A 13,927-nucleotide genomic window follows, 5' to 3' on the forward strand; every position below is an offset into this window, starting at 1 on the left:
GATGAAGTTATGGATCTTTCACTTTTTGATCTGGTATTTTAATCTATCCATTTTTTGAAACTTTAGTAGAAAGAAATTGCACTGCATTTTTCATAAAGTCTCATGTCATTATGCATTGTGGAGAAACTATGCAAAGTCAATTTTGTTGTTTCCATAAAGCAAAGCTCATTGATTCTGTATTTATTAAAAGAATACGAAGAAAATACCTTTCATACTTTAGGTATAGACTTATTTGGAAAAAAAAAACGTATAGCATGTTACAATAAACTTTTATACAAGTGTCCCAAATGTCTGAAATCATTTGTCAAGAAAAGAATATTAGATTATCATGTAAAATCTTGCTGGTTAGACGATGGAAATTATTATGAATGTATGATTTGTAGTGCAGTGTGCAATTCTTACCTGGACTTTTTTACTCACATGAAAGTACATGGAAATGAGCTGAATCATATGTGTCCATTCTGCGGTCAGAACTTTCTTTCACTCACGGCTCTCAAAAAACATGAAAGATGTCACAAGGGAAGGCAGCTTTCATCATTTAGAGCTACCGATCAGTTCTTAAGGGATGTAGAGTTTCAGAATCATGTGCAGGTCCCCCATAAGGAATTTTATTGTCCTTATTGCTATAAAAGTTTTAGTTCCAAATCTTTTGTGGCCCACAAGGAGTATAACAGTGAAGCAATAGGAAAGACACTTCGGTGCCAGCTGTGTGGCTTGTATTTCCTTCATTGGTGTCAGTTATTAGAGCACAACATAGAACATAAACGACTAGACAAAAAACTGACAAATTGTGTACAAGAAAAGCTACAAAAATGGGTTGTATGGGCTTCTGGTGAGTATATGTATTGCAGACTATGTGGGAAAAGTTACAAGATATTAGATGCAGTTATTAGCCACCTCGAAAGTCATTTCAGGGAATTTGTTGATCACAAGAGACTACAAAAGTCAGCTTCCTATAGTCTGCCTCTAGATAATAAAAGCTGGGAAAAGGCAGCCTTGCTCCAGTGTATTGACGAGATAAGCCCAAGGACACTCCCAAAGAAGATTTTTTTCTTAGTAAATTCAAATAATGTAAAACAAACTTATACGCCACTTTCCAACTCAGAAAAAGAAAGAAATTTTGATGACCGGCTAACAGTGTGTCAGTCAGATGATTTCTGTTCAAAAAAGTATTCTCAGTCAAGTCGAGGTTCTGTGACTTACAAAAAGGATGTTGTTGACGTAATGACCAATATTAAATCAAAGTCATCATTTGAAGAGCCTGGAAAAGGTGTGTATAATTGCAGTTCTTCAAGCAAAAGTCAGGTTACTAAACATATTGATAATGATTCCTCAGGTGCAAACCAATTGATAGATTGCTTAATGACAAAGTCCCAAGAAATCCCAGCTACACAAAAAGTTTCAGAATATGAAATAGGTAATTCAAAAACTGTAGACGGAAATACCTCCAAAAGTCATTCAAAAGAGAGTGTTTTGTTGAAGAATAATAGGAAAGAGGTACCTTTGAGAGGTAATGAGACAACTGCAAAAATTGTCTCGGTGACAAGTGCTGGTAAAGATATGAATGTTGTTGTAGGTAAGGCATATGTAGACTGTAATCAAGCAAGGTCTAAGAGGATTTACACAAGTAAATCTCCAGAACGTTTGTGTCAAAGCAGAGATGATGGCTTAAAGTTCAAAAGTGAGTTTTTGAAGTGTCCAGCATGTCATCTGTCCTTCGATAGACAGGCATTTGTTTCTCACATCAGTGTACATGAAAAAGACAGCTGGTTTATATGTCACGATTGTGGTTTGTCGTTTTGGTGTCAAGGAAATCTTAAAAAGCATTGCTTGTCAAACCATCCAGGGGAAAGAGGCCACCATCCAGAGGAAGGAGGCCACCATCCAGGGGAAGGAGGCCACCATCCAGAGGAAGGAGGCCATTCAGGGAAGACGGTCAAGATTGGAAGTTCTAAGAAAAAGAAGGCATATATTAAGTTAAAAAAGAAAAATGAGGTTATTATTAGCCCATATGAAAAAAAATATAGTTGTACTTCATGTGGTATTGATTGTTCAAGTTGGGGGGATTTTTTAAATCATATTTTTACTGAAAAAGAAGGTGAGTTTTGTTGCTTAGAGCATAATACCTGTAAATTGAATGAGAATCAGAAATCCATACTAAAGAGAACTCATGAAGAGTATGTGCACAATGAAAAGATGTTGATTTCAAAGTGGAGGAAATATTTTGGCATTAGTGGGGAAGTGAAAGTTTTTCTTGAGTGTATGGTGCCTTGCAAGACCTGTGGAGAATATTATGGAACAACAGAGGAGGCTCGTCAGAAGCATCAAGTGGTCCACAAGAAACCAAAAAATCATGAAACATTTGGTTCCAAGGGTAAATTACATTTACAGATGTCGTGATCTTGAGCCTGTATGCAAATAGAATTTTGCTGCTACTTAGAGAAAATTTGTTACCGTTGAAATCAGCACATTATTGTAATATTTTTTCCCATAGAACATCTTCAATGATATAGAACCATTTGAGTTTGTTAACTGGTTTGTTTCAACATTTTACTAAGAAAGTTTTAATACTCTGTATGAATTAAGAAAGTCTGGTACTATGTAGTGTTAATTTATCCATATCCATACATTATTTTTGTGGTGTTACTTTAAAAGAATTAAGCTAGGTTCTTGCCAACTCAAGTAAATAATTTATCATCATGAAATGCTGCTTAAATGGAGATAATTTGTCACATTTTAATATTGTATCAATATTGTTATTGTGAGAATTAGTTGTAGGTCATACAAAGTGCATGATGGGTTTTGGAGATTAAAGGTGTTCTAGTTGTTTACAAACCTTGTTTTACTTTTGATATACTGCCGAGTGGGTTTTGGTTTTAGATGACAATATATAAATTAACAGAAGGTATGAGGAGCCTAAAGTGGGAGTGTTCTGTTCAATTTGAAATTATGAAAAGATTGTCAAAGTGAAATCTGATGGTGGTGGTCTTATAATTTCTATTGTTGGCAAAAAAGGAAACCACCACTTTGAGCAATTTCTCTGAAAAATAAAGATCCTGAGAACCAACTGGCAATCAGATAGGAAAACAATATTCTGTAGTATGTTGCAATGATTCTATTATACTGTGTCTAGGTAGAAGGTTGTACAAAGCCTTATGGTAAATTGTCATCTTTCTGGAAGCAAAAATTATCAGTTTACATAAATGAATTGTGCAATATCTTAAAATGGAAAATTTTTTCATTTGCTACCTGGAATTAATGGTAAAACTAAGTGTTGTCAAATATTCAGAATTACTGAGTACAGTCAGGCATAGAGTAAGGTGAAAATAAGGGCATTACAACATGTTGACCAGGCATCATATTAAATTGCTGCTGTAGATCCTTTACATTCCAAGGCACTGGTCATCTAGCATACCTTAAACATTAGAAGAAAAGATAGCACATCTGAGTGGGGGTAGGGCGGGGGAGCAAACTCCTTATCAAGTAGAGAATCATGGAAATTCTTCTACCTTCAAAGAGTTAAGCTGCGTACATGCTAGCCCTTAGGCTGAAGGATTTAGGTGAACAATGACTGAAGACAGTTGTACATGGTATTAGTACCTATCTAAACCAAAACTGCAGGGAATAATAGACAACCTAGATATTTTAGCCCCCACATCTTCCAGGGTTGCAGGTACATAGTACCAGCTTAGGGTTCTAACTTTGGATGAACATTAATACTGCAAGAGAAGCAGCTGAGATGATTATCAGCAGTCTAGAATTAAAACTTTATAGCTTCTCGAGTTCTCCTGGTTTAAGATAATTCCACAAGTAGGCTAGACAGTCTGGATGTGGGAGCATTTTTTCAGTTATATTTGTTATATTATTTTATATTGGTTATATTACTGTATTGCAATACACTCCCTGAACACCTGAATTAGCCCTGGTCACTGACCAGCCCGAACTATATCCCCATAATTTTACCCACAAAGTGGGTAATTAGCTGTCAGTGTTACCAATGCTACAGGCAAATTCTTGTCAAATGAGTTACCTGAGGTACCGTTGACAACACTGCTCAAATACTGGCCGACAGAGGCCGACATCCCCAATTGTTATTTGTTCGCCGTGCTGTGTGGGTGTGTCCTACATCAGGCAAACTTTTGGTCATTTAGCCCGACCCCCATTTAAAGAATTTGGATATCAGATTATGACTTTGAACTGTTTTCAACGCCTTTTCTCCTGGATTTATGCTTTATTGACTGGATTTGGAACTTCTCTCCCAGTTTTGACTTTGGATCGGTACTTTGGCCTCGATGTGGAGAAGTCAGACAAGAAGACATTGCTGTCTGCTAGCGCTGCTGCTTCCACTTTGTCTACAGCTTCGACAACCGAGCCTTCTACTGCTGCAGATGCTGCCACTCATCGGTCCTGCACGTCCTGCAAGCATAGGATGAGTACCCTCAAACACGATCGACTTTCTGTTTGTATTTTATGTAGGAAGGTTCAGTGTAGTATCAGTCAGAGATGTGACGAGCATAGGTCTTGGTCAGTAGATCAAATGGAGGATTATATGAAACAAAATCCTTTACCTCGAAGAGTAAGCACAGGTCAGGACCAGCTAGTAGGGTTTCAATCAGTAGTTAAGGAAGCGTTAGATTTTCAGAGTTATTCAAGAAGTTAGAGGACAGGTTATCATCCAGTATGTCTAGCCTATTTCTAGCCTGATGAGTAAGTTAACAGAAAATAGAGATAGTGATAGTGATAGCATATTTGATTCTAATTGTTCTTTTTCAGCCCCTGTGCCTGTTACAAAACCAGCCCTAATGGGTGGTGGGGGTCATGGAGAACTGCAAGCCTCGAAGGTAGGTTCTCCCCCCCCTGCGGAGCAGGCAGTGTTGGCAGCATATTCCCCCTTCCCACTCAAGGCGTAAGTTCTGAGTTTGATGTAAAGTTAGGTAAGACACAGACGAGTAGGGAAAATAGGTTAAGAATTGTTCAGGGAGAAGTGGAAGGTGCTGTCTTCTTTGGGTTCGGGTTCAATTGTGATTTCTAGTGTGATGACTTCGTCTTTGGATCTATCTTTGGTTTTATTTCCTGCTTCGAGTTCTTTACAACAGAAGGTTTCTAAGTCTGTGGTTGGTCGTTCGGGTGTGGTTTCGGGTTTGTCGGGTTCTGAAGTGTTGAAAAATGGTCCTTTGTCTTCGAAAGTTCCTTTTCCTTTGGTGGATGAGTTTGGTTCGTCTTTCATTGGTGGTAATTCTGTTGATCGGTTTTCAATTTGGCTCAATATAATGCAGAATTGTGGGGTTTGTCATGGCATTATAAATTACTAGTTAGGCAATTTTTCAGTTTTGGGTTTTCCAATATTCACAATCACATCTTGAAGAATTTTTCTCAGTTTGCTAATATGTCTGTCAAGATTATCAAGGGGAAACAGAGTCGGGCTAGTTTTCTTTCGCTAAAAACTATGGCCTCTTCTGCTTCTTCTGAGTTTTCCTTTTTCCCCGGTTTCTTCTATGCCTTCTTCCAATGTCTTTACACACTCTTCTTTATCGGGTCACTCTTCGGAGGGCTCTTCGGAGTCTTCTCTCGCTCATCCTGTTTTTCTTTGCCATTAACTCAGCAGAGCAAAGAATTTTTCATTGGTTCAATCCCGTAATGTTGGAGTTTCGGTGGCTCCCTCTCTCTCTCCTTGGGGTTGAGGTAAGGTGTACAGTACCTTTGGTGGGGCTGTCTTCTTTAGCACTTTACCCGGGTCATGTAGTTTTCTCAGGCTTCCGATCTAGGTGCTTCACAGGCGGTTGCGGAGTCTTCTGCAACTCCGTATTTTCATCCTTTACTGGGTTTAAAACGTAATTTGTCCACCGCGGTTCTTGCAGATGCTATGGCAGTTGGTGTTTCGTCTGCGCCATCGTTGAGCGTATCAGTACTGATGGTGTCCTCAGCCTCCTTTCACTAGAGTAGCTGGTAATTTTCCTTCTTCGGTCCTTGGTTCCACAGCTCGCAGCTTGTCTTCAGTACTGGACCAGTTAGTGTGTTCTCCACCCGTCCAACGTCGGCAGTAGGTGCTCCGGTGGTTACTCCGAGTTTGGCTTCTTTTTTTCTCCTTCTTCTACTTCTTTCTCACCTTTTCCAGCAGCTATTTCTGTTCTTCCTTCTAAGGTGTTCAAGGTGGGTTCAGCTTTGGGTTCTGGGTCATCAGGGAGTTCTTCCTCCCTCTCCCTTAATCAGAGTGACTTCGGCTCCGGATACCCGTCCTGGTGCAGCGTTGGTTCGTCTGGTGTTTGGGTGGATCGGGTGTTGCCGCCTCTCTGCTCATAGGTGTGGACGTTTGTTGCCCAGGTGTTACATCTTCGTCACTGGGTGGTGCGGGGTTTGCACAGTCGAGTGCGACCGACTCAAAGAGTTTTGTCCTCGGCTTTAGTTGGTACAGGGTTTGTGCAACCAGATTACGGTTGGCTCAGTATGATGGGGTCAGGTATGTCAGGTGTTGGTCTCGCACATCCAGATGTAGCGAGTTCTGGGTTATCGGGTGCAGCTCTTGCGGGTGGTCGGTCTGTCTCTTTTCCTGTCCCGGTTCAGTCAGGCCAGTCTGACAGAGAATGCTCTTTCAAAGAAGAGTAGCCAGTACCAGATATAGGTTTTTCTCCAGCGAATGAAAGCGAGTGTAAGCGGATGGTGGACTTTATCCATTCTGTCTCTGCAGTCCAGGTTCCTGAGGAACTTACACAACCAAACCAAGCAATGTTTGAATTGTTGTATGCAACTAAACCAGTAGTCTGCCAAACATCAAGTAAACTGGTCTGGTTTGGCCGAGTCGAGCAGGCTTTGATGGAGCCGGACTCTAGGTCGGGTAGACAGGATTCAACTTTGCTTCCTAATCGGAAGGGGTTCTATAGGGTAGCGGGTAACCCTTCTGCCGATATCAGAGTTCCTCTCAATGAATCTCTTGAGGCTCTTCTCTCTCAGGTTTCTTCGTCGAATCATTTGGTAGCGGTTACATCTTGTGAGGTTTGTATTTTGGAGGACACTTTTCTCAGCCAGTCTGAGGCCTTGTCCCATTCTGTGTGGATGTTGTCGGGGTTGATGGGGTTTTCTCAAACAAGATTGATATACTCCCTCCAATCCTGTTCTGTTTGACAACCTCATCACTTCGGTTTTGATGGGGTTGGCATACCAGGCTAACATTTCGGCTGGCTGTACAATGTTCTGTGGCAAGAAGAGGAGGGACTTCTTTTTAAATAATTTTCTGCCTCACTATCTGGACATACATAAGAGGGTTCTGTTGAGGGCGCCTTTTGCGCTCTACAAAAGTCTTTTGAGAGAGGAGGATGTCTTCTCCATGGTCAATTTCATGTCGTCGTCGTCAGCAGTAATGGCTTTGATTCGTGTGGCTGCTCAGGGTTCAGGTGATATGGTCAGTATGACAAACTTTGTTGCTTCTAACTCGTGTCTCCGGTGTCGGCAATTATGCATCGTCGAGGGTACAGAATGTTGAAGTGTCTAGCCCTTGGCTGATCCTTGCCTCCTCTCTAGAGGAGCTAGTAAGGGCAAGGGAATTCTTATTGAGTCTATGCAAGATACTAGGAATTTGTCTAAACTTTCTAAGAGTTGCCTGGTTCCAACACAATCTATAACCTTTCAGGGATGAGGATTCTCTCTCTTCCATTGAGGTTTTTTTTCCCAATCCTGGAGAGGATCCAGTCAGTCCTTCAGCAAGTAGGGATGTTCCTGTCCAACAGGGAACAGCCGGTACCTATTCCGACTCATTCAGAATAAGTGTAGCATTTCAAATCATCAGTGTTGTCGTATAGCCTAAACGATCTGAAACGTACTGACCCAAGTTGTAGCCTAAGTCTTATGCTACGACACCTGGGTTACTTCACTTTTATGTTAGTTTAAATTGTGATTATATTAATTCATTGCATTCTGTATATTAACTAAACTAACAATATGAACTTAGTATTGGGGTATTCAATTGTTCCTAGCTCGATGTACAGTTGGACTGGCGTAAGCACAGTCTCTATTTCACTACCCTCATGTAAAGTACACCTCAAGAAATTCTCCTTACATTTCGATATGCATATCTTCTAAAGAAAGTTTCCCTAAATGTACTTTAAAATGAATAGGAATACTTAAATGGATTTGTAGACACCGACAATTATGGCTGCATTCTTGAATCCCCCACCAGCTCGAACCACTCTACGTTAAAGCTATGAAGCGACTGCCTTCACGGCTTTCTTTGACCGAAATCAAGCCTTCAACTAACTACTGTGCGACAACCAATCCAGTAGTTAAGCAATACTACAAGTATACTTACAGTCAAACACACGAAACAACTAAGACAACATTTTTACTACTAAATACAAACAACGAACATAATATCCTTCTTCTACATAATACGCATTTCCACTTTACGTAAATGTAAAGAGAATACATAAAACTTATACCACAACTTGCGGAAAAGTACAATCTCTCTTGTCGAAGTTTCGACAGTACCAGCTTGGAGAGCTTCTTAGGGAGAATGTCTTCTCTCTCTCTCTCTCTCTCTTTTAATTCCAGGGTCGTCTCTGGATGTGTTTCTCTTTAGGTATGTCTCAGGAATCGCTGGGACTTCTGCATCGAGAACGCAGTTATAGTCTGGAGAAATTCTTGCCTGTCGGATCTTCTTTGGTGGTCAGAAGTGCATCTGACACCCGGAAGGTTTTTTGACTCCCTTCTTCCTGACGTTCATCTGTACTCAGATGCGTCAGATCAAGGCTGGGGAGTAACCTTGGAGGAAACCCAGGCTTTGGGCCTCTGGAGGGATTGGGAACAAGAGGAGTCATAATCTTCGGGAACTGAGGGCTATAAAAGAAGCCCTCAGGTGTTTTTCAGACCTAGTGCGCAACAGAGTAATGGCTCTGTTTTGTGACAACATAACTGTCAAGTCGTATCTGAGAACTCCGGGGGAACAAGATCAACAGAACTCAATACTGTACTATAACACATAGAGTCCTGAGAAGGTGCGAAGAACGGAAAGTGTCTCTTCTTCCCCAACTTGTATTGGGTAGTCTCAACGTACTGGCCAACTCTTGTAAGTTGCTATCGTCAGGTATTGGGGGGAGAGTGGACTTTGGCTCAGGAAGTAGTATGTCAGGTTCTCTGGAAATGGCCAGCATCTGTGGACTTTTTCGCGATGAGATTAAACCATCGTCTTCCGGTTTATTTCTCACCAGTGGTGGACCGCATGTCGATAGGCACCGTTGTGACATAACAAAATTGAAATCACATGCAGGTGTATGCTTTCCACCATTTGGTCTCATCAGGTAATCAGGAAATTGCAGGAAAGTGTCGAGACATCTCTGACTCTAGCTCCTTGCTGGCCCTATCACCCTTGGTTTCCGGAACTCGTAAAGCTCCTTACGGAAGTTCTGATGTTCCTTCCCATGCGAAGATCTTTTCAGACAACTACATTTTCACCTTTATCATCCAAACCCTTGCATGCTGAATCTAGTTGTAAGACGACTGCCGAGCGAGCAGCTAGACAGACTGGACTCTCTAAAGCTTTGTCTAGACAGTTTTCCTTCAGCATGAGAAAGTTAACTTGTAAGCTTTACCAGGTCAGCTGGACAACATATAGAAGTTGGTGTCATTAGGAAGGCCATTCCATCTCTAGACCTTCCATAGCCAAATAGCTGGTTTTCTTTTATTCCTTTGGAAAGTCAAGGTTCTTTCGTATTCGGCTATTGCTGGCTGCCGCTCAACGCTTAGCAGTACATGTAGTTTCCATCTTCCCGAAAATTTCTAGTAGTAAGATCATCCATGATTTATTGCGTTCCTTTAAGATTAAACGTCCTGTCCTGCCGACTCGGGCTCCTCCGTGGGATTTGTCGGAAGTTCTAACGTTGAGACAGCTGAATAAGAAGGTGCTTTTTCTTATGGCTTTAGCTACAACTAGAAGGGTGGGCGAGCTTCAGGCAGTTTCTAAGCTGGTTTCCTAGTCGGGAAATGATATGTATTTGTCTCTTCTCCGGAATTTGTGGCGAAGACAGAGTCGAAGGTTAACTCTTTGCTTCATTTGGTTAAGGTTCTTTATCTGCAAGAGTTTGTTACCGGCGAACCAACGGAGATGTTCTTTATGTCCGCTGCGAGCATTAAAAGTCTATTTATCAAAGGTTGAGAAACTCTGTCCATGTCAACGTACACTTCTCGTCTCTCTGTGAAATCCTTCCCGTACGTGGTCAAAGAATGAGATTAGTTACTTTCTTAGGGAGATGATTTCCCAGGCTTCTCAGGGTGGTTCTTCGTCGTCTTCAAGCTCTGTATTACCCCGAGCTCACAGTATTCAGAGTTGGCCACTTCATCTTCATTTCTAAGGAATTGTTCAGTGTCTTCTATTCTGGAGGCGGCTACTTGGAAGTCCTCTCAACGTTTACTTCCTTTTACCTAAGAGACATTCAATTCTCTTAGTCCGTGTGTAGCAGTTAACTCTATTATCTAGGGTGCGTTCATTTAGCTGAGGTGTTATTCTCTTAGTGAGGAAATTCTTAGGTTAACAGAGGAATTCATTTTAGTCTTTAGAATCCTAGGCATCAGTAACAGCATAATCACATGAACTTAGGTTTAGTACGTTTTAATTATCTTAGTCTTTGATAATTTCCCTACTTGAGTCCAAGGGGGTTCTTTAGCAGGCTAGGCTCTTTCGTCGTCGCTGAGATACTTCTTCGCTTGTCAATCATTGATTCGTCGGCCTTATCCACAACCTGGATGGGTTACCCTTAGGATCAGTGGCTCAGCACACTGCTCCGTTCCCCTCCATACATGAGAGGCTCTGAATAGCCACATGGGAGGTTCATTGTGCTCTTCCATACATGAGAGGCTCTGAATAGCCACATGGGAGGTTCATCATACTCCTCCATACATGAGAGGCTCTGAATAGCCACATGGGAGGTTCAATGTATTCCTCCATACAAGAGAGGTTCTGAAGAGCATATGGGGCGTCGACAGACCGAGACAGTACTGACCTGACTCTCGATCAAAGTACTCTCCAGCATGTCTCTTCACCAAAAGCATTGATTGATATGGTGACACACATTTACGCATACATTTATACATAGTAGGTTGATAATGAGTTACCTGCTTATTCTCCATTGACAGGTCGGGCTGTAGTACGTTTTAAGATACTTGAAACGTACTAAACCTAAGTTCATATGATTGATCCCACCTCCATTAAAATTTTGTTAATCGGGCTAATTCAGGTGTTCAGGGAGTGTATTGCAATATGAAGTTTTCATAATAAAACTAATATTGTAATACTTACCTGAACACCTGAATGATTCCCACCCTCCTCCCCACTTCAATATTTGATAGTGAGTGACTCAATTGGGGATGTCGGCTTCTGTCGGCCGGTATTTGCAGCAGTTTTGTCAACGGTACCTAAGGTAACTCATTTGACAAGATTTTGCCTGTAGCATTGGTAACGCTGACAGTTAATTACCCACTTTGTGGGTGAAATTATGGGGATATAGTTCGGGCTGGTCAGTGACCAGGGCTAATTCAGGTGTGCAGGTAAGTATTACAATATTAGTTTTATTATGAAAACTTCATATTTGTTATATTCTGTTATATAATTTATTATATTATTTAGCCCTGTGGAGCTTTGTTCTCTAAAAGCTTCATTTTCTGGTATTTGCATTTTTACAATCATTCTGGTTACCAGTCGGTTACCTTCAGTTTGTGTTGTTGAAGTAACTCTGAATCATAAATCCCTGTTGATGCCAGTAGCTTTCCTTTATAGTGATTTCAGTGGTCTGTTTTGGGGTGCTGTCAGTTAAGGAATTCAAGCTTGAGATTATCCCTACTCTTATTGTATGATAGCTTACATCATGGACCTTCAATAACAGGCCTAAGGCTTACTTGCACTACTTGCTGTTACAGTATATAGACTTTCGATTGGTGTAGGATATCACAAAAATAATCAGAACACAAAAAAGAAACATAATAAAAAATGCTTGGTCAAACTCAGAGTACATGGATGCACTTGGCAACCCTGCCTCCAATTCCCATGAAAGACAGTGAATAAAATATCAAAATATAAAAAAGAAGTATGCTTAAAACATTTGATTAAGTAAGTTGCCTTGTAGTCACATTTGTCAAGGCAGTTGTTTTACTACTCTATCATTATTATAATCATCATTCACATTAAGCTCTCTCCAATCTTCTTGTCTGGTGTTTCTGCTTGCATTAATCAGTGGTTCATTATTTCTCTCTGTGTGTATGTATGGCTGCAACTAATTCACAGCTCATCCATGTTATTCATTACCCATTTTACATTACCAGGCATTCCCATTGCTTTCAAACAAAGTTATGTTAATGTCTCCAAATTCTACCAGCTGAAATTCAGATATTACCAAGATTTTTTGTAGGGAATGTCAAAGAGAAGGGAGAGATATATACTAAAATAACTGAAAGACAAGAGAGAAAGTAAAATAATTGAAAGACAAGAGAGAGAACTTCTGACATACTATTAAAGGTTCTAGTGGTGGTCTGCTGTGCAGTCAGTGTGAGGTAAACCTCAGATTGAACTCCTGAAGTAACTCATTATTAATATCGTGAAATGAACTGCTTGTCATTAGGAGGAGAGGCTATCCTATTTCTTACCATCTTTATTCAATCCAGTCAATTTGAATTTTGCTATTTCATTAATACAGTACCAGGACTTTTGAGTTCATTTAATTTTATCCTACAGTCCATCAGTCCTGTGTTTGCCAGAATGAGTTTTTCTTAAAAAAATGCCCTTATCTTTTTTCCTTTCCTAAATAATGAGAAGTGATGAATTTATAGTCAATTGAGTATTTTTTCATCCACTTGTAGGAAAGAGTCAGCCTCTTCCATTTCCTGCATGATATTTAGCTATCTCTACTTGGCGGTATTGCCGATGACTCACGTACAGTTGGTTATGTGTTCACTAGCACAACCTCACAGTTCGTGTATCCCAGGAATGGGGTTTTCGGGGGTGCAAAGGCCCACCATTGCCTTGCTCACTTAGGTCTCATATGAATGGAATGGAGGCCTGGGAACTGATCATGTGTGTTTGTGAGTGCAGGTGTGTACAGTCTCTATGCACTGAATACCTTGCCTCTGCTGTTCTTTGGCGATGATTAAACTTTAAAATGTGTTGAGACTCTCCATGCTTGTTACAGGGTTTGTATAATGATGTAGGTGGACTGAGGCCTTTGAACATTGAATATACAGTAGTCCATGTTCAGGATATGTTGCAGTATGATTGACTGCATAACTTTTAGTCAATGGATGAGATGGCCAAGAGTTTGCCTGCAGTGTCATTTGCATATCGTTATGCACATCCGCTGCCAATTCAGTTACTTGTGAAATAACTTGAGCTAATTGGAATCTGAAAAATTTGATCCAAGGGTGTCTGTCAGACTGCTCTGTCCACAACTTTAGTGATTCACCTGCATAGATTGCAGCATTGTCTTCATCACTTTTCAGATGTTCGACACTTATATCCAGTTCCTTCTTTTTGTCACTTCTCACCCTTAGCCAATGGCTCCAAGTCAGTCCATGAGTGCTTCATTGTTCATTAATTAAAGTGTAACGTATAATGTACTTTCCATAAGCTGAACCTTTTCAGTACAAATAAAAAGAAGGAAAGAAGTCATTGGATGTCCAGCTTTAATCCCCTGTATCATTCTGGATGCTTTACTGCTCCAGACCTGGGTTTAGGACTGGGAGTCTGAAGAATCACAACGTCCAGTAGATATGGGTAGAGTAGAGGATGTATTTGTTAATTAGCTTGTGATAAAGTTTGAGTATTAGCTGGAACATTCAAATTGTCTTCATCAATGGAAAGTGAATTTGAAGTATGCACAGTTCTTTTCGGTGCTCAAGCACCAAAATAATTTTGTTATCCTCTACAACACTCTTTCCCATTCAACAAAATTCCTTT

At 40.6% G+C, this 13,927-nt stretch overlaps 1 protein-coding gene across 1 annotated transcript; it reads left to right on the top strand.

Annotated features, from left to right (window-relative positions):
* The first annotated feature begins 420 nt into the window (after window positions 1-420).
* Window positions 421-13,250, top strand: LOC136837000 (zinc finger protein 850-like). The gene is made up of 3 exons (XM_067101532.1): window positions 421-2,374; window positions 4,774-4,841; window positions 13,164-13,250. Exons 1-3 carry the CDS (start codon window positions 421-423, stop codon window positions 13,248-13,250), a joined length of 2,109 nt encoding a protein of 702 aa, XP_066957633.1.
* Window positions 13,251-13,927: the final 677 nt, after the last annotated feature.

The sequence above is a fragment of the Macrobrachium rosenbergii genome, chromosome 4, assembly GCF_040412425.1.
Source record: "Macrobrachium rosenbergii isolate ZJJX-2024 chromosome 4, ASM4041242v1, whole genome shotgun sequence".
In the NCBI taxonomy this organism is placed as follows: Eukaryota; Metazoa; Arthropoda; class Malacostraca; order Decapoda; family Palaemonidae; genus Macrobrachium; species Macrobrachium rosenbergii.

Coding starts and splice junctions, on each gene's coding strand:
- LOC136837000 (XM_067101532.1), top strand. CDS start 421: ATGAAAGTACATGGAAATGAGCTGAATCATATGTGTCCATTCTGCGGT. Junction 2,375..4,773: donor TGAAACATTTGGTTCCAAGG/GTAAATTACATT, acceptor GTTCTTTTTCAG/CCCCTGTGCCTGTTACAAAA. Junction 4,842..13,163: donor GAGAACTGCAAGCCTCGAAG/GTAGGTTCTCCC, acceptor TGCTTGTTACAG/GGTTTGTATAATGATGTAGG.